The sequence below is a fragment of the Crassostrea angulata genome, chromosome 6, assembly GCF_025612915.1.
Source record: "Crassostrea angulata isolate pt1a10 chromosome 6, ASM2561291v2, whole genome shotgun sequence".
NCBI classification, from domain to species: Eukaryota; Metazoa; Mollusca; class Bivalvia; order Ostreida; family Ostreidae; genus Magallana; species Magallana angulata.
This window is the reverse complement of record NC_069116.1, coordinates 29,220,134-29,241,926: the sequence shown is the minus strand read 5'-3', so window position 1 is coordinate 29,241,926 and position 21,793 is coordinate 29,220,134. Positions and strand designations below refer to the sequence as shown.

At 32.1% G+C, this 21,793-nt stretch overlaps 1 protein-coding gene across 8 annotated transcripts in view; it reads right to left on the bottom strand.

Annotated features, from left to right (window-relative positions):
• The window catches only part of LOC128187896 (calponin homology domain-containing protein DDB_G0272472-like), a 31,727-nt gene extending 9,934 nt beyond the window's left edge, over positions 1-21,793 (bottom strand). Inside the window, exons 1-2 of one of the 8 annotated variants that reach the window (XM_052858564.1) lie at positions 21,335-21,793; positions 19,237-19,403 (exon numbers count right to left, since the gene is read on the bottom strand). In XM_052858564.1, coding sequence (XP_052714524.1) covers positions 19,237-19,403; positions 21,335-21,346 — 179 coding nt within the window. In that variant the 5' untranslated portion in view covers positions 21,347-21,793. Of the gene's footprint in view, positions 1-1,738; positions 1,805-2,826; positions 2,845-3,027; positions 3,705-6,287; positions 6,311-6,957; positions 7,554-12,993; positions 13,535-15,845; positions 16,893-19,236; positions 19,404-21,334 lie in introns of those variants that run through there. The other 7 variants (XM_052858566.1, XM_052858565.1, XM_052858569.1 and 4 more) reach the window with 7 other exon arrangements.

Below are 21,793 nucleotides of genomic sequence, written 5' to 3'. Positions count from 1 at the left end.
ACCAATCAGATTTCAGTATTTAACATGAAAGTATAATAAATAAGAATAGTACACTTCGAGGCCAAAATGACTAAAACTTTGCACCGGTAACTTAGCCTATTCTTTTTTTCACAGGTTTGACGATTGTATAAGGTCATAGAATGCTGGCTAAATTTAATTCTTACATTTATGCAAATAAAAATGAACAAACGCTTTCAATGTGATTCTTTAAACTATCTACATATATCGTAGAATATTTTTTTCCTCTGTACTAATATCTCAGATCTCTGCATCTTTTTCTTGGAAACATTTTAAAATTCTTTCACAAAAAAGGAGGTGGGGTGCATGGACACTAAATAAATCTCAAATTGCCATCTTAAAAGGGGGTTGTGAGTGAGGCCCATCTTCACCCTCTCCAAGACTCAGAGTTATTTTAATCAAATTTATATGAATTTGGACTGGGTTTTTTTTTTTTAAGAATTCAACCTTGACCTAAGGTTTGAAAAACCAATCAAATCAACAAATGACCATGAAGCATTAAACTCATTGCACTTGAAACTCAAACTATTCTATGTACATAAGTTTTATTCAAAATATTGCGAGTAAAAAAAATACCCGGTAAATGAATTAAATGGTTATCAAAACTTGATCCACACTTTTAAATCTATTTCAAAAACAATCTAATTGATTTGTCCCTGCTAATAGTTCTATGCCTTGGTTCATTTCATTTTAAACTTCTTCAGAAATAGAAATCCAATTGTGCAGCCAGAGGGCAAGCATTTCATTTACCGAACATGTAATTAATATAGTAGTACTGATACAGTAGTGCATTTCTTGATCCCTTTCGACTTTCAAAAGCCACTTGATATCAATTAAGTACGAATTAACAGGTCTTCACAAGTTCAAGAATTGGGTATTAATAATTGTGCACTTACCTGCACATATTTAAACCTGTAGATTAAAACTGATTAAAAAAGTCTCTAAATGGAATTCGGTCAAGACTGTTTGCTCTATATAAATCGGTCTCTAATAACAACAAACACATATGAATTTATGTCCCTTCTCCCACCCCCACCCCTTCCACCCAAAAAGCTTTCACCCCTGTGGACCTAGATTCCAATCATAAAGCAAGTGTTAAATTTACCAAAACAATTTTGATAATTTTTGAAATGCATTATTTTGGATTTGCATCTACTAAAGTTAAGAGTTTAATGTTCAGGAAAGATTTCAAATCATTAAAAATACAAAGTAGATTTAAGTACCATACATTTATCATGTAATGCATTTATTAAAAATCTCTGATCTGTCCTTTGATAAGTATTTAATTATCTACTGGAATGAAAAAATCAAAATAATAGATAATTTATAAAAAAGATCCATTCATATGTTGGCCATCATAATTTGGAACTCCCCGAATTTTACCCACTGTTTGCATGCAAACACAAAGTTGAGTGGTAAACACTAATAGGCCATTCTCAGGTTGCAAAGACATAAATTATACTTTTGAAATTTAAGAAAACACATTCCATTGAAAACTGATTGACCTCTCCTAAACAAAACTGTAAAATGACTGTGACAATATCAACAAGAGTACCATGTGATGCTGAGAACCAGTGAGTAGTGCTCACACACATTTAGACATATACAGTGATCAACTGCAAAACATTTAACATTCAAAACTTAAGCAAAATTTAGGTGATGTAAGTGAAACAATTGTATGAGTGAAACTTTTTTCACAATCATTCAAACTCAACATTACCATTCCTCTGTTTTTTTGCTCAAATTTTGCTTGAGTTCAAGTTTCTCCTGAGAAATTTTTCTCTTCCTAGAATTATAAAAACTTATATACTTCATATAATATCATTCCATGAGTGGAATACCTTTAGTACTGTACATTTTGTAACTTCATTGTGGTCCTGAATTCTGATTTACTGCATGTACAAGTTTTGAAAAAAATAATGAAAAAATCAATTTTGCAGTAGAGAAGAGCATATAAATATATAATGAAAATATATGTCTGGATCAGGAATTGAACCAAGGAAACCTGCGACTCAAGTCAGAAGCTCTACCGTTGAGCTACCCAGGCCAATATCCGAAGTTCATATTGCCCCAACTACTACAACTTAATGATGGTTATTTGTTTCTTTCTGCAATCATGTTGTTGAACAACATTTAGAATTCAATTGCAGGCCATTTAAAGCAACAGCTTAAATTGATCTGTAAGTCATCACAGTTTAATATGGCTGGTTTGTTAAAAATGTTTACCTGACCAGCACTTATAGTTATAAAAATTATTTTAAAATGCATTTTTTTGTGTCAAAATTCATATAATGGTGATAAATATGTACCGGTATATATTTTTAATAAATATAATTTAACTCTCATCTACTTTAAAACTCTATTAAAAGTGTCCAATATTTGCCTCATGATAAGCAGACTTTCAACATTCATGGGAATTGTTTCCATCAGTGGACATTAAATACTTTTAAAAATACACAAAAATTACTACTTCTTGCAGCAAATATTGCTATCAGTACTAGGAACTGGCACATAAACAAGAAGTGAAATTTCTTCACAGAAATTCGGTGAATGCAATGCTCTGAACCCTTCTGAAATGTTGTAGCATACAAGTGAATAGGTTTGACAACAACAAAATGGGGTAACAGCAATGCACATGCAAGAAATAGAACCAGCTCATTAACTCAATCTACATTGCAAACTGCTTGACAATATCAAGAATCTCTAGAAACTGCTCTCAAGAATCATATAAAGTGTAATAAAAAGAACATTCAACAAAAAAGTTTTAAAAAAGTAATAAATCTAGAATCCATAACGCACACTTTATACCTGTTAAACATCCTAAATCTACAAAATGAACACGGATATAAGCATTAGAAGAGTCTTAAACTACATGTAGAATGGCAATTGCATTGAAAATTAAATTGCACCTCAGTATTTGCAGGGACGTATGTACTTCACATATTGTATATATACATCCCTGGTATTTGGCTTCTACAATTTTTTTAGCTCTCTGATACCTGCTTTTACCTGACACTTCCTCTGCGCTGCTCCAGAACCACCTGTTGAGCCACAGAGGCAAAACTGAATTTCCCTGCCCCTCTCGGAGATTCCTGTGAGGCATAATCCTTTAACCCTGACACTGAATTTTGTCTTCTTATTGATGACATATTGATATAATGATATTGGTCAAAATCACACAGAGCAATATGACTTTTTAGACTTTTAACATCCTCGACTCACTTTTCAATCAATTGCATTTAACTTAATCTCTAATTGAAATGAATGATATTGAAATTTCAACATTGTTTTCAAATACGAATAATGGGGACATTGACAAGGTGGTCAATATGGACACAGTTCCATTAAAGTCAGTACTTCAATTTATATCCCAGTTAAAAGCTTTCAACTATATCCCTGAATTTATGAATTATGTCTCCATCGAATCTTGAAATGACACTGATAAATGAATTATGGTTCCTTCGGAAAACACATCTTGTGACCGAGGAGGACCACTTCAGCTGAAAATAGCCCAATATTCTCGAGAGGTTTTTTGAACTTATCTGTTAACACAATATCCTTTCAGTTTGAAAATTTCTTGGTGATTCCTTGATGCAAGATCCATATTTTTGTTTTATTAATGGAGAATTTCGATGCTCATAATTGAAGCCTGTGTATTATAATCATTCCAATTCTATTTCCCAGATTCTGTGGATCCAGTCGGAAAAATTCACATCGATACAAATTAATTTCAAATTTATTTTGTTGATCCGCTACACTGAAGAAATTTCAAACATAATTTCTTCCATTAAAATTTGTTATTTTCTAAATTAGATTGATCGATATATTACATTAATTTCTGTCTACCAGCCAAATTTTCAGTTTAATAATCAGGTTTAACCAATAAATAGCAATTAAATGCCACCAGGGAGATTTTTTTTTCCACATTCTACGAATTATAAAACTTGATTATAGGTAGATACAATCTGCACAATAAACAGGGTTTTAAAAGCGAGTGAAATGATCTGACTTTTAATGCCTCTGTTCAGTTATGTAGTCCATAGAATCTTGTCTTCTGAAGAAAAATCTTAAAATCCGTTTTAATCTTTTGTAACATCCAGATATTTTTTAAAGTTACACCACACAAGTCTCACAAAAGCAAATTAATGGAAAATACTTTCAATATTATTTTCCGGAACATGAAAATCTGGTCGGAGATAAACATTAACTTGGCAAACTTGGCAAATAGAGCGCTGGATTCAATTTAACTTTTAATGTCTCCCTGGGGGAAAAAACTGTATATAATGATTAACTGTGTTCTATTAAAATCTATTTAACTACAAGACAGACTTATTTGACCAGATGGATTTTATAATAAAAGTGCTATTTATACTTTAACAATTTTTTTTTTACATTTGTAATGATGACTATGATTTTCTACAATATTCAATGTACTAAGTGCGGCCTATTCTATTGAACTTTTAAAGAATTTGAGGATCTATTATGTGGATGAAATGGAAATGAAGAACTCCGTTATTATTCCATTAATTATAATTCATCTTATTTCAAACTTGACAAAGATATTGTACTTGCTAAAAATGTGTGAAGCACGGGATTTAAACTACCATTTTAAAAAGCCAATACAAATTTTATCACTTTTCTATCTTGTATTGTGAAAATGATGAACTAAAAGTACCCGAACTTTTGTTACATCTTTGGTTGAATTATAACTAACGGTATATACAAAATTAATTTTTGATAATTCATTTTTTTACACAATGCATAAAAAACCGATTTACACTATGTTGTAAAATCCTATTATAATTCAAATTTTTTCGTGCCTATTGAAATTTTTAATTAAAAATTTTGATTGATAATCACTTTTAAAATTGCGATCGTTTATAATAAACCTTTCCTTGATTTTCCTTCATACAGTTCCTAAGATTTACGTCCACAAATTAAACCACATTAAAAAAACCTTTGCAAGTCCTACGCTGTTGAAGAAACCACATTTGAAGAGATTAGCACAACATTACAAATCCACCGTTGGCTATTTATTGCATTATTCCATTCCAATCAGTACAGCCTTTCTTAACCATAGATTTCACCAATTAATCTAACTTGCCTGAAATACTGCTGCACCATAATAAACCCAAGATCCCCTAAACCAACGAGTCAAAGCATTGGAAATAATGGACCAATCAAAGTGCCAGGTACCTTGATTAAACTGTCCATCTACTCCCTCATTAAGGAGACCCAACAGAAAAGAAAATGGTCCCCGTTTAACCCATAAATTCCATTAAATCCTCATCATTGCCTTGAGAACTTGATTAATGATTGGTCATAGTAATATAGGCAGAAATAAACTGCTAATGGGTATTGTATTCTTGAAGGGAATATTATATTGTCCATCAGATGACATATATCACTCAATAATATCTGGGCCAGGCATAAATGAGAAATAATGGTGATGCCATATTGAATGGAAATTTAAATTTAAACACTCGTTAAACTCTCACATTATATGTACAGTGACATTAATCCCAGTTTAATTATTTGAAGTCTTTACAACATGCAAACAAGAAACCCTGATTGCATGTCAATATTAAAAACCATCACGTTGGAACCCCGAAAAGTCAAATCAGAAAAATAGAAGACGTGCCAATCAGCTCTGTCAATTAATTTAATAAGATACATATTTGATGATAATAATCAATGAACAAGTTGGGACAAATTATGAACTTTCACTGCTAACTTTTGTTACAAATACTTCAAAGAGACCATAAAACATCTTTGCAAGAGGGAAAATATTTCTGGAAAATAATATTTTAGATATAGTTTAGAAAAAAAAGACGGTCACTACACTTAATTTTGGATATTTGGATTGTTCTCTCTCAATAAAAAAAACCCCCAATAAATGGGGTGTAATTTAGAGGAAATTAAAAGAAATTTTAGAGGTAGTTTCATTTTTTTTCAGCAAAACTCAAATTAATTTTTTAACACAATAAGTTCATGAAAAATGTACCCCAATTTTCTTGCCACTCTCTGACTAATACATAGTTAGGTTTCAACATTAAGAGTTATTTCCCTTCATACATTTTCTTCAAGCTAGCTCCACTAAGATACTGAATAATTTGAAACTTAAAGGCTTAATAGCAATTATGATATATAAAATCAAATAAATTTTATAAAGAAAAACTAAAAAAATTGAAAACAACCAAATGTTTTTGGGACAACATTTAAAACAATCTTCATATAAACTTAAAACAATTCAAAAATCTGTAGCCTACCTTGTCATTTCCTTGCAGACCCAGGTGAATTTAAAATTATTACCATAGTCTTCTTGGTTTTTATGAAACTTTTAGAAGCTCACTGAAAATCCAGACTTTACAAAGATAACAGCTTTATGAAAATTGCATAAACAAAAAAAATCCTTCATATCAAAAGATCAATGTATACCAAAGAACAATGCATTCCCATATCTTCAAGGCTAAATGCATGCAGAAATTGTCATTTCACTTTCTTACGGACTTTTCATTCAGAGATTGCAACATATTACATCAAATCTTTAAAGTACATGATCACAGAGACATTAATTACACAAAAGACCATGTGGAGATTTGCATTGAAATGGTTTTAAGGCATTTAAAAGGGATTACCCTACAAAAATTGAACCCTGCGACAAAGCCTTACATCACAAAACAAACAGGCAGGTGACAGGAGTAAAAAAAATAACGGGATCGATGATCCCCGATAATATAAGAATTGTGTCACTAAATATAGGTGGAGATTCCACAGGACATTGGATTACAGAGATTTGCTCTCAGTTTATATGCTGATAAACTGCACTGCAAAACTTTTCCGATATTCTCTTTAGATCAATATACATGTATGCATGCAGTTGCAATAAGCACAACACTTAGACCAAGTTTTAAAACATATGAATCTATAATCACTCACTTTGAGTTTCCATACAAGCTCAACCATTTGTTTTTGACATGCGATGACCGGGGACTTCCAGGTCGACTGTTGCTCGGAGAATTCCAGGACTTTAACCACAATCCCGCTGGACTGCTGGCTCTACCATCTTGGAACCCATCGGGATTCTGATCACCAATGACTGGACTACTACATCTACCTCCACTGACTAAAGACATTCCACGGCTTGATAAACTACTCCTGTTTCCATCAGATTCCGAGACAGTTATTTCACCCTTATTTTGCCCGTTTAATTTCCAGTTCAAATTTTCCTTGGAATTCTTATTTTTGGATTTATTTTGCCATTTTGAAATCTGTGTCTGCAACTTTCCCCTAAATTCATGACTAGAAGAGACTTGGCCATTCCTTGTCAACGGTTTAGACCTAGAGGTCATACTTCTTTTATTCTGGTTTCTATCGGTGCCTTCAATTTTATCACCAAGCGAAGGATCAGACATAATGGCTTTATTATCATTCAATTCTTTGAGTCATTCATTTGAATTTTCCATTGTAAATGTAACTTTCCCAATCATTCTATTACCAATCTATTCACCTTTTAAGGGCTCCTTGATCATTATCAGACATTTTCTGATTCAATCATAAAATTGGACAACAGTACACAGAGGATCACAGAATTAAATACTTGGTCAATATCAAAACATAAAGAAAGTCTTCTGATCCTATTTATCATTAAATCCCAATAATGATAATCAAATCACATGTTAGTGCTTCTCATACAATGTACTATTTTGCAAGTACAAGTACTAAAATATCCACTGTGCTATACATTATTAAATGTCCACACTGATTCACATTAAACAAGATGCGTTGAACCAAAGCAATAAAACATATTTGTTAGAATCAATTTTCTCCTACCCCAAAAAATTTCGATACAGCAGCTTGATGTACAGAAAAATGTCGGCACTTCCATTAGACAGAACACAGGGATTTAGAATTGTATCACAGCGGTAGAAGCCAGTGCCTCCAATTTTGTTCCTGTCCGATTGACAATACGACAATACATCACCCACTGACAGCTCGGATCAGGATTTTTACAAAAGGAGATAAAATGTTCTCACAATACAACTGTAAGTGCTTCATGTACAGCCCCAAAAAATTAATTTTTTCTCTCCCAATTCTGATAGAAACATGCTGCGCATGTTTTCATGAGAAAAGAAAATCTTAAAGCGGTACATGTATATATATGAATAAGTTCAACTTGATGTTAATGTACGGATCAACATGTTCATATAACTACTACCTATATTTGACTACGTAGTATCGGTTTCCCCTAAATAAGACCTATCAATTATAGAATGTCGTTGTAATATATTTCTTTCACAAATAACATCCCAATCAGGCCTTACTAATACATGTACATGTACATTTGCACCAGGGTTGTGAAACTAAATGCAACTAATTTGAATCAAGCATGTATATGACCCATTTCTTATCTAATTTCTACATTAGAGAGAGAGAGAGAGAGAGAGAGAGAGAGAGAGAGAGAGAGAATAATTAAAGATTGAGAAAGGAATGTTCTTGCATGTTAGACTTTTATGGCATTAAACCTAGTCAGGCCTACATTGAATCCTCATGAGTCTAAACTAGCAGCTAGCTACATGTATTAGGCCTGAATCCTAAAATATGGTGAACTAACTTGCATGTGCACTTGATATCTTTTTTTGTTCATATATTGTTAAATTTACAGTCTAAAAGTTACACCAGTATGCAATTAACAGGAGACAACATAAAGCATAAACTTAGTTAAAATTGTACTTAACATATTAGGATGTAGCAGTGTTAAGAGAGATAACTCTGTAAAACATGAATAATTTAAATTATATATAATGAATGAATGGAAAAAATAATGTTTAAAGGAAATCTAATTTCCTAAGAGCCCTTTATATACATAGTTAAGCTGACATCATCTTCATAAGCAGATTAATATCTAATTTTTTTTTTTTTTTTTTTTTTTTTTTGGGGGGGGGGGGGTTAGGAGTTATTTTAAGGCCCATTTTTGGTAGCTTTATATTTATATGAATTTTGAATTAATACCCCTTGGCCACCTCCTCCTAGATCTGGGTGATGCATGCTCTTATTGTTAATGAAAACTTCAACACACACTTTTGTTTTTCCGTGGGCCTTTTACCAATTCAATTGCGCATGTATATTTCAGAAAGCAAAAAAAAAATCAATCCTCAATTCAAAAAAATTAATTTGGGATGCTCAATAAACCATTCACCATCAATATTCTCTGACTAATGTATGTTAAATCTGTTTAAAAATATTTGCTCGAAAGTTTTTCTTCAGTGTTGTAAATTCTAAACACGGGCGGTCAATATCTCACCTAAACCAGGCTGATCCAATTAAAATGCAACCACCTAGTGTCAACATGTGAATTAGAAAAGTTAAAAAGGGACGTGATAAATATTGACTCTTTTGCTCAGTCCCATCATAAAATCTTCTAAAAGTTCACTATTTCGTAAGATGTACTTGATGTAAGGTGTCCAAGACACCCAATCAAAACACTTCTAAAGTAGACGCTTCAATTCACCCCTTTTTTTTCGCGACCTGTACAACTCTGTTTGTCAAACTGCTTAAAATATTACGCACAACACAATGTTTTCTCTCTGGTAGCTTGACATTGATTATGCGCAACAACTAAAAATTTCATCGAGCAAAAGACAACAGTTGTTGACAAAATGGAGAGTTTGTCCATTTTTTGAGCAAACAAAGACATGTTTGCATTACATGAAATATTATATTTGCTTTGGGGGCAATTTAATCCCTGCTGTTTTTCTACCTTTCGTCAGACCCTTGAATCGGAAAGTGGTCAACCATCCATCACCAAAACCTGAAGTACACCAGATAGAAACTGTAGGTCTGTACAGGAAAATTCATGTTGATAGAACCCAAATTTTCCTGTAGTGCCTGTAGTGCTAACCAAGTAGTGCAGCAATGTAGCATTTTAAAAAAGTGGGTGTCATGACCAGGCTGAAACCTACTGTACAATATTTGGCTAATGGTTCATATATACTCATGTACTACATTTCATGGGCTAGCTGCAGCCTTTTCCTTTCTATAACTTTTTTCCTACCAATTTATTACAAATGTACTTTTTGTGCATGTAGCGTTATCCAACTATTTTTAACAAAGAATTACAAATTTTCATCTATCAAGTTCTCATAACAAAGGTAGCCTAAATAAAAGAAACCAAATCCCAACTCCTCACCCCCCCCCCCTTTCAAAAATAAAATCAAATGTGTACTTGTTAATATTTTAAATTGTTCAGTAAAATGATTCAATACACCATTTGAAGTTAAAAAAAAATGTTTTTCTTCAAATTCTGTCAGATATTATAATGAAATTTTGACAGGGAGAAATACAAGGTATGAGCAGGCAACAAACAATATGTCAGGCCTAAAGAATGAAATACAAGCAGACGCATATTCTAATGATTACATTTATTGTATAATATATATCAATAGAAAAGTCATGCATGCTTTAATGCATAATATTTGCCTTCTGTGATACATTTTATCGTCAGAAAACAGAACTGCTTGATGCCTGTGAGGAAAGAATTGAAAGTCTGCAAACAGTAATAATGGAGTCAATATTGATTCAAATTTTTAATTAAAAAGGGAGTTTTTAATTTTCCACTTTCAAGCCAACACTTGCTCCTTTTAGTAACTCTTCACCACATTATGTCCGTCTCATGCTCATAATGCTTGCATTTCACCATAGCATTATCATAATATTTGATAAAAGTACATGTACATAAATAATGATTTTTTCTGTGAGGCAGCGTTTTGGTCCTAAATTTTTTAATAGCAAGTTAACGTTCTATAATGAAGAAATCTTACATCACATACTTTTACGAAACTTTTGATGTTTGTCCAAATCAAACATTAAGCTTCATACGAGCCTCTCCCAAATAAATTAGAAGGAAGAGACATGACCGAACTGCAACTAAATCAAATGAAAACCAATTTCTTCGAATTTTAATAGAAGTGCAATCTCGCCCATAAATCACTTGTCTGCCTGTTAATGCTAGATAATGAAAAAATGCACAGACACTTGACAATCTCCAATAGACACTGCATGCGCGATGGCTTTTTTGCCATTTACCATTAAAATGAAAAGTCCACAATTGAAAACATTCCTAATGCACTGAAAAGGAAAATTCAAAAGATATATTCTCGTCAACAAACAAAAATATGCCTTTCCATTTTAAAGAATTTTTACTTTCTTTTTGAAATTGATATTATTAAAATTTGGAAAAATGGTGTACATGTACTTTTAAAAAAGTTTAATGCTTTTAGAACAAAGAGTATCATTTAATGCACTTCATACCATTTTTGTTTTTTTCACGGCACTCTGAAAGCATGCCCATGTCGAGTGCCAGCTTACATACTGTAGTTTCGTTAATATTCATGGGCATTAATTTTCATGGAATTGATGAAAACCAGTTTCATGGATACCTAAACTGGTGGCAAATATGATTTTATCGATACAATTTGCTATAAAAATATTGAATTTCATTGAGCATTTAGTGGATCAACCCAACAACTAAATCCACGAAAGTAATTGTAATGAGTATTTATTCCAATACCATATGACATGGTCAATGATGACTTAAATCAATTGTTAAGTTGCTCGATGAAATAGCTCTTTCTTCAATGAATTGATTTTTTTTTCATTTACCATAATACTTCTACTCAAGTGAAAAAACTATTTTAAAGAGCTTTGTAGAAATTCACAGAAATTAATTAATAAGCCTTTATTTTTGTTCTGGTTAGATTAATTAATAGAACGTAATCCCCCAAAATGGGAACGAATCAATTACTAGAGTTAATACAATTTGTTGGATTGATTAAATTCCGATTGGTATGTTGACATCAAAGGCATCTGAAATATCTGTAAGTTTTTCCTACGTACACCATCAACGGTAGCTAGAACTTCTCAAGATGGTTCATAATTACAAACAATAAATTAGAAGGTAAGAATCTAAAATAAAAATTGTGATCTCTCAAAATTTTTTGTCTCTCAAAATGTTTGAGCTAGGTTATCAATGATTCAAGAATCTAAATTGTTTTATTAGATCTAGACATTGTAAATAACATTAGAAACTCAGAACAAAGTACAGTCATAAAAAATTCTGATTGTCGATCTGCAAGGTACCATAAAATGATACTTTATTTCTTCTACAATGCAAGACTAATTAATCTATATATACCCCCAACAATCCCCCCCCCCCCAAAGTAAATAAATAAAATAAAAATCAACAACGGACAATGTCATTTTAAAAAAAATATATTGACTAGAATTTTTTCATAGGAATGACAAAAACCGATAATGTCCATATTATTGACAGACCAAGTTTGTGGAACCTTAACTGACTGCCACCCCTGGCAGGCATCCTGTGAACCTTGTTAAATCTACTACATATATACAGCTATTGAAATAATGTCAGGACAACATACTGATGATTGATTTTCCTCTTTTATATATATGCTTAAAAACCACTGCTGTGACCCCCGTGAACACTATATGTACCGTAAAGAAAGGACACTCACAAAAGAAATCCAATCTGAAAGAAATCTTAAACCAGACTTTAATGATTTAAAGACAATGACATCATGGGAGAGTAGATTTTTCGATGAAATCATTTACTTTGGTCTCCTAAATCTTTTGTTTACCCAAAATGTTACAGCAAACTTTAACATTAATTCAAACTCCATCGTTAACAAAAAATTTATGTAGGACAAGTTTCTCAAAAAGAGGGCAGAAAACCTAAAAATCATATACAAAAAAGTAAGACATAAGAAAATGCTCAAAATCATTTTATATTTTTTGGTCATTAAAAAAAAAATCTTCATCATCAGAATTGAATTACCACATACAGGTAACAGTTAGCCTAAATCGTAATTCTTCTATAAGTCTATTGATTCTCAAACAGTTTTTAAAAAATGAACGTATACTCAGTGCTCAAATAGCCTGATATGTATCGAGTCTTACCATTTATCCTCATCTGTAATGAACTGATCAAAGTGCTCATCCAAATTATCTTCCATTTCAGGAGAGTTTCTAATATATCCACACTCACACACCTCAAAAAATCCTTTATCCTAGTTCACTTATCTTTATCTATATATCTCCACGACACTCTCGATATACTTATATTCCACTGGTAAGTAAATATATGCTGTCAAAACAGTCACTTCAAATAAATTTTATAATTTGGAACAGAAGTTCCCAGTCCCAAGCTGTTTAAGACTCATTAGAATCCATGCAATTCTGTTTCCTTTTTTTTCTTTCTTGTCAACGATGGATTTACAATTTGTCAATTTTATCATATTTGCAAACATCTCATTGATTGAGTTTTCTTTCAAATCATTACCGAGAATGACAGTCTATCTTCAAAATCTCCTAGACCCTTACACAATATGTCGTTTGCCGTTCCAAGATTACTTCATCTCCAAGACCCTTTCATTGGTAAGACAAGCTCCGCGAACAAACAGCGCACTACCTAAAGCAAATTTGCCCTCCTGGATATTACAAACACGAAGCCACACATTTTAGCACACTCCGGAGTTCCACAATTGTAAAGCAAAGTTATAAAGAGAATTTTAAACAAACTTCATTTATGAAGTCAGAGTCTATATTTCGGAGTTTCGAGATAATTAAACAGGAAAATCTCATTAATTTATACTAGAATGTGATGAAAAACTGTGACGTTCACACATTTGTACCTGAGGCATCGGGGTCTTTCAATCATTTCTAATGGGATTAAGTATTCAATTTTCTTGTTTATCAAAGCAAAAAAATTATAGGCTTAAAGATTTATCACTGCGGTAATAAGTGTGACTTTAGGCAAATTTCGTGTATTTAGTCAACTCTAATTCCAATTACGAATGTTTAAGCAAAATTACTGTTAAATTTTATTAAGGAGAGTGACGTTAAACAACCTCCATGCCAATTTCCTTCAAATTTAAAACTCTCTTGCAAAATATCTTGAATGTCCCTCGACGGGAGACATAATAATTTTCTTCTGTTTATGGTGGATTAGGTTCTATTCAGAAAAATCTTCGCATTGACTGACACAGCTTGTACATTTTATGATGATCTTAAATCTATCGATATATCACTGCGAATTATTGTGTTTGAACTGAAGAAAAGTCAGCAGCACTTGTGTATAAGATCAGCTTTCATTGCAGGAAATTGATATTTCTTTATGAGAAATTAATCACTGTGACAATCTATTATACCCATAAAGATCATATACCCTGCAGTACAAACCTCTTTCAATGCCTCCATACATTTAATACATCTACCGGTACTCTTATATTCAATAAAATTTAATATTTTGTATGATTTTATACTCATAGAATACCAGACAAATAATTAACCAATGGGTTGGGATAAGTGTGTTCAAAATATGTACATTAATTTTAGATGATGTTTTCACTTAATCAATTTGAAATGTGGATAGAAATTTTCTCAAATCTAAAGTGCACAAGTACGAATTTTAATTGTCAGAGTTTATGTTTCTAAACATGTGCATCTTTGAATGGTTTACAATTTATACCATATTTTTGGTTTTTTTAAATCTCCAATTTACCATTTTTTTCATTTTCATACTTAATTTGATATTTTAAGTTATTTTCTTTAAACTTGACAAATCTAACACACCATCATTAGTGTGAAATTTGTACGGTAATTTTCATTGATCTTTAAGATAAGATCAACTGTTCCAATTCCCTTACGTATGCTATGTAAACACTTCATTCAAACATCACACTGATCGATCCAAAAATCTGCCCCTTGATAAACATCAGAATAAATTCTCCCCAAGGTACCCTGACAAATTTTGCCTCTTAGCTCTTCAAAGATATAATCAAGAAACGGTATATTGGTGATGTCCCATTTTTAATTAGGGCAAGAATTTTTGTTTTTTAGAGGTGGGAGGGGTTGGATTTTTATAATAGTAACTTTTTTTCAATTACTGTCAATTGAATTTGATTGATAAAAAGGAATAGACTACAAAAAAAAGTGAATTCTCTTCAATTTCTTTGAAATCTTTTTTGCCTTAATCATTAATTGTTCTTGAACAAATACCAATTATCTGATTTTAAAGAAAGTAATAGATTTACAAAGTTGCGAGGAGGTTTCAAGGCTGTTATAAACCTCAGGAGAATTTTGGAAGTGAATAAGATAATAGTCGTCACTTGAAATTTGTGAATTCAATCCAAACCAATTACAATTGCAACAACACCGCCTTGCACATATATCAAGGTTCACTTTATTTGCTCAAGGAATTTAAAAGAGTATATCCAAACAGTGATTATATTTAATCTGTCTGACAATTAAGCTCTGCAGAAGTAGATTCTCACTTTGATCGTCTCCAATACATAGAGTAACCTTTGGGGTAGCTAAGCACTGTGTACCCCATTCAATGTACATGTTTCTGTCAAGGTACAAGTGTAAAAGACACACTACAAACTTATCAATAGACCTTATACTTCAACACCTACTCCAACATCCATTTTTAGATCTATGCAATCAAGAGTCAAACTGAAGGAGGAAAAATAGATGAATATTACCAGAAATATCCATGTCTTTAATTAAATCCCAGAATGAAAATGAGGGAGAAAGAGGGGGATGGGGGTCGGGTGAAAGATTAGCAACTACAACTGCAAGGATATACTTTTATATGGAAAATAAGTCAAATTATAGGAAAATTTGATAAATACTTAAAATAAAACCCAGCCACTAAATCATGACCCTTATATAAAAGTAATGGAGAGAGAGAGAGAGAGGAGAGAGAGAGAGAGAGCTTTTTACGTAGCTAAAAGTTCACCAGAACTTACCACTCAGTGATCTCGTCGGGGATGACGATGCCTATATCAGACACAGTCCGAGTTGTCATTTTCCTCTGGTTTCTTGGAGAGTCGGTCATTGTAAAATAATTTTTTAACAATTCTTAGCCAAACTTTAACGGAAAATAAAAATTACCCTGTAAATTCCTCAACACATTTGAATTAGTGGAGATACCCGAAAAACTCCATAGGTGTCATTTCCGACAATATTCAAGTCTTATCACTGTCTCTACACCCAGAAGTCATTGATTTCTCCTCAAAATTTTGATAAGGATATAGAGATTTAGAGTTGTTCAAAAAATCCTCATTCCTTTAATTACACTATTCCATGCAATATGAGTATTCCATCGGATCGATAAATCGACAATTCCTTGATATTAGTTTATCCAGATTGCACAAAATTGTTGTTGTTCAGTTCTACATGTATTAATAGTTATCAGTTACATTTCTTTGTTTCAGGGGAAGAAAAATCCCTTTGTATATATATATTCTACCTGATCCTCTTACAAGCAATGCAATCTGTGTCCTTATAAATCACATTGAAACATTTCAGAACTGGAGTTCTATATATACTTTCACAGTTCACATAATCCTTTCGCTATTTAATAGGGTCACAATTATTACGAACAGGTATCAAGTACATCAAAGTTAAAACTGATCCCCTGATCGAGATTAGAAAGAAAGAAAAAAAGAAGAAATTAAATGAACTACTCCAATTAATCCCGTTGTACTCTTCAATTATCGCATAATATTAATTAATCTATAAATCACAAACTGTTCTTTATGAAGGGCCGGCCCACTCGTATTTTCTTTCCTTCCATTTACTGATTAAAACTCAAACTACCTTTAAATTATAGACCAATATCTAATATAATTTTAATGTTACCAGCTCCATAGATGGGAGAAAATAAGAGCAGAGAATTGCATTTTCTTCTTGCACAGATTTTTCATGAAGAATTAAATCGACCAAGAAACATCCAAACTGAAAATATTTGAACACAAGTCGTTTCCTATCCATTCAGAATTGATCTTCTGGATTATTTTGAAGTTTAAATTTATGTATTTTCACACAATGTTGACTATTCAGTTTAATTGCCTTCTGTTTGAAAAAATCTCCAAAACTTAATTGCTTGGGTACCGGTATTTCAAAAAACGATTTTAGATAAATAACTTCTATCCTATTAACCTACAAATGCTTACGGTAGTCCGATTCACATGTATGTATAGCAAGTATTTCTATTGCCAATAATTTGGCATTCAAAATGCTTACAGACGAATTTCATCTTTGCTTTTATGTAGTTAAAAGTACAATAACAACACAATCTGAATACAGGAAAAATCAAACCCACGCGTTGAGGGAGTATTCGCAAAATGAATTGTAGACGAGATGATGAATGTTATTTATAAACACTTGAAATTATACCCCGCTTTGCATTCTCACTCCTTCCTTCACTCTGAGAAGAGACATTCATTTTTAAACCCAAGAAAAATGTAAGCAACTTGCAAAATACCTTCTTTGATAGGCATTAACAAAATTTAAAGCTTTAATTAACTAAAGGTTCATTTTATCATATCACACATTCATATTGGGATGCTATACCCTCTGAATGAATTGTATTATGAACCAATTTTACAAACATCAGATGTTGGACCTGGTTATAATCACCTGTTAAGATGCTTCATTAATCTAGGTATAAATTGGTTAACCAAAAGGCAGACCTACATGTTCCTGTATTAAGTTTCTGGACTGATTAAGTTTAATTCACTGTAGACAGTGTACGTTAACCCATATCAAACAAAAACATATTAATTCAGCTTTTTGTTAATAACTATTACATAAGTATTTTTCACCAGCCAAGCTAGCGCTTATAGTCAGTAAACTTGAAGTATAAATAACAGAAATTCTGAAAAGAGTACTGCCAGCTAGCTTTTAAAGCTGAAGTTCCATTTCTTGAAAATGAAAAGGAGACTGGCAAGAGAGCAGTCAATATTGCAATATCTCACAAGAAAGGAAGGAATGACAAACTTATAAGAAAAAGAGCAGTCAATATTGCAATATCTCTTAAGAAAGGAAGGAATGACAAACTTATAATTATACACATTGATTAGAAAAAAGCAGTCGATATTGCAATATTTCCTAAGAAAGGAAGGGATTACCTATAACTTATAATTACACATTAATTACAGGCATGACATACTCGATTTTGGTATCCTCATTTGGCCAGAAACCAGATTACAAAAACTTCATATCAAAAAATCAATTGAACCCTCAAAGCAAAGGTTTTTAATCCGCTTCAGTCCTCTTCAAGTAGGTGCAATTATAATAAACCATCTTTATAAGGGGAGATAAATCATACTGTCAAATTTTGACATGATGCTAAATAAGGGGAAAAACATTGATATGATGCTAAACAAAGAAGAAAACAATTAATTTTGAAAGACACTACTCACATAGTATGGTAAAGTTGATGATTCCAAATGTTTGAAATGCCTTAAATTGACTTTTTACGTAGTCAATTCATAACAGAATGGCAATTGTTTTGGAATGACAGGTAACATAAGCAAAGCATAAGCAAATTCAGAAATTTCATATGTTTAGCAGGTCAATATTTTTTTTCCAGATTTACACATGTTATTTAACCATTCATTGTTCGCGTAAAATTGTTGAATGCTGTCCTTTGATTTTATTTGTGTTAGAAACGTTCATTCTGTTGAAGGGCACTTTATAAACAAAAACCAGAAATCAACAATTTATTTTTCTGGTTACTAGTCTTGTATCCCTTTCAGAATTTAAAATCTCTTGACATTTTACACTTTCTACAATATAGTCATAGATATATGAATAACTTTCCTGGTGTAAACAGTTTTTACATGTACAAGGTACATATAAAAATGAACAGGAGATTCTTGCAAAATGGATGTACTTTTCATGAGATAATCTACATGAATGGACATATTCCAGTACCCTAGAATCATACATACACTGTATATATATTTACAAACCAATACATGTATATTTATAAACTTAAAATTCTAGGGGTTGTTTTATATTTTGAGAATAAACTACACTGCACTATTAGTATGATTTTGTCGAACAATTATTATTTGAAAAGTAGAAACAGGTAGTCCCATTAACAGGGATATATAGATATCTGAGTTTGTGCATGGTCTATACTCTCTTTAAAGACATAGCCTTGAAACTTGAATGTCATGCTTGCCCACTTTTCTGAAGAGAGTCCCTAGGTATGAACATCCCTAGCTGATACATGTACCCTGACTCCTCTCGCAAATGTTAAAAAAAGCAAAAAACAAAAAAACAATATAAGATAATCTTAATTAAATAATCCAGAGTAAATTTTATATATTACGGTATATTACTAACCATCTATCTCTTTCAGAGCTGAACAAAGGATGTAGATGTCCTTCCTCTTTTTTAGGTAGTCCAAAATCCGAAACTGACCTTTTGACCCTGAATTTGTTAATAGTCTTGACCTTTGACACCGCTCTCACAAACGCAGAATTTCTTCTTTCGTGACTGTTATGCGATCCCTGAAAAAAAACCCAACAACGTTATTTCAAAAGTAGATTTGTTATTTCTAAAAAGTAAATTCAACTATTCTAAATGATTTCTTAAAACATTGAAATCATCTCAAACATCATACTCGCTAAGTGTATACGTTTTAAAAAGGACTTATATAGGACAAAGTCGTAAATATTTTCAGTCTCATGGAACGGTCTTTAATGAACAAAATTTATATCAAACCATTTTTTACAACTATTTTGATTTCCATAATTATATTTTACAGCATTGAATAGTTTGTGATTAAAAAACATTCATTAATTTGGTCGTAAGTTCTTTTGTAAAATGCAGGGCAGCTGATCCGCGCTTCTCCCCAACAAGGAGCTGTGCGCAGCGGATTAGAAACCCTTGTCTAGTGAAGATACTCAAACATAGATTTTCATTCGACATGCATATATTATTTTTACAGAAATCAAATAACGTTTACTTTTAGCAGGGACGTATATACTAAGTATCTACGTCCCTGCTTTTAGGGAAACGTTTAAAGAAAAGCAAAGTTTCACCATAACTATACATGAAGGACCGTTACGCGCGCTGTAGGAAACTTGAAGACAGGAGTGTGAAACCCTGAGGCAAGCCCATTAGCCCCCCCCCCCCCCCCCCCAATCACATTTCAAATTCAATGCTCCGTGGCTAAATGATTAAAATCAATCATCTTAAGTTAAGATTATTGTTTCTCAGATTATAAATATTAAGATTCTTAACAAATATTTATAATCTGAGAAACATTTACGGTTTTATAACAAATGATACCTTTTTTTAATTCCGATGATTTAGAATAAGAGATGATCTTAATTTTGGGCTGCATACTTTGTAACATCAAACAAACCGTTGTTTTATGTCCATATACAGCTGTACATGAGTTTCTATGTGTAAAATGCTCGTATAAATTTATGATAATTTTCTTGTTGGTTTTTTCTCCTCCAATCGTATGTGTGTATGTTATAATATTATGTTTTTGACTTCTAAATAATATCACAATTCTTTGCCTCTCTACTACATGTATTTCAGATTACATTTGTATCCTCCCAGCTTAATTAAGAGACCGTAATGTTTTCACAAATATCGGGAGAGAAAAAATGATACGAGTAAATAATTAAACTACTTTATTTTTCTTTTGATTCATACTATAATTAAACATTATTGTATACGAGTGAAACTGTTTACATTAATTTTATGAGAGAAACATCACGCAAAAAGTAACGCGAAAAGTCACGCAACTCTTCAAAAATCACTGTAATGTAAACGCTAGTTCACAGAGCGGTCACGTGAATGATCGCTACCTCAACTGAATTTGTTTAAAATGCTACAGTAATCATAGCATCGGATCCTCAACACCCGTTATCACAATTAAAAGATTTTGCACCGATTTTGGTGTTCTGACCCCTCGTGCAAAACAAAGAGGGGTAACTCAAAGTTATCAACCATTTAGAAGAGGGGTGTTTATTTCATATCAAAATTTCAGAAAAATGTTGTTGTGCATGAGTTTTTTTCCTCAAGTTATCGTTATCAAGGTTTGATTTGATAATATCCATACTGTATTACAAACATACGATAATCAGATTTTAATTTTCTCGTTATATTGGTAAATAAGGTATTGTTTGAAGCGAAGCGCGCGGGTGCTTGTTCGAATTAAATATTTAAAGTCACAAATGTTTGACACAATAATATTGACCCCACAAACATCGCTTTCTTACAAGGTTCTTTCGTCCAATTCAACTAAAGGTTACATGCAATTTAAAAAAAAAATGAACCGATGCTTCAGAAATACTTTCGAAATGAAATGTTCAAGAATGGTGCATACAATTTAAATACACTTTTATGAATTTAAATCATTGGGGGAAAAGAAAAAGAAAATCGGTAACATTTGGTAATTGATTTCATAAATAAGGCTGCATACCTTTTGGGACATGATTAATTCCAAATCTATGAATTCCTCCAAATGCAACAGACATCAGGTATTCGTAACATTTAAAAAACGTGTGTCCAATGTGGGTCATTAGTGGCCGAAAAAATCAATGCATAGTTTTAATTGTCAAAATATGAAGTAATCGCCTTTTGCGCGTCGAACAATTAAAACTGTTCCTACTTTAAATATTTTGCCAGTGTTCAGACGGCCATGAATGCACTGTTAATCGTTCTAACAATAACAGTCCATCATTTGTTTTAAGTATCCAATGGCAAGAAGCAAAAGTCATTGTCACAGACCAACACATACTGCATCCTCACCATACAATGGTGCTCTTAGTCAGTTTTGTTCCTCGTGCCAAACATAAAGCATTTTGGAATTCACAAACAAGCATTTGTCAAATGTCACTCTTTTTTAAATACGTTCCAACCATTTACCCAATATAGGGTT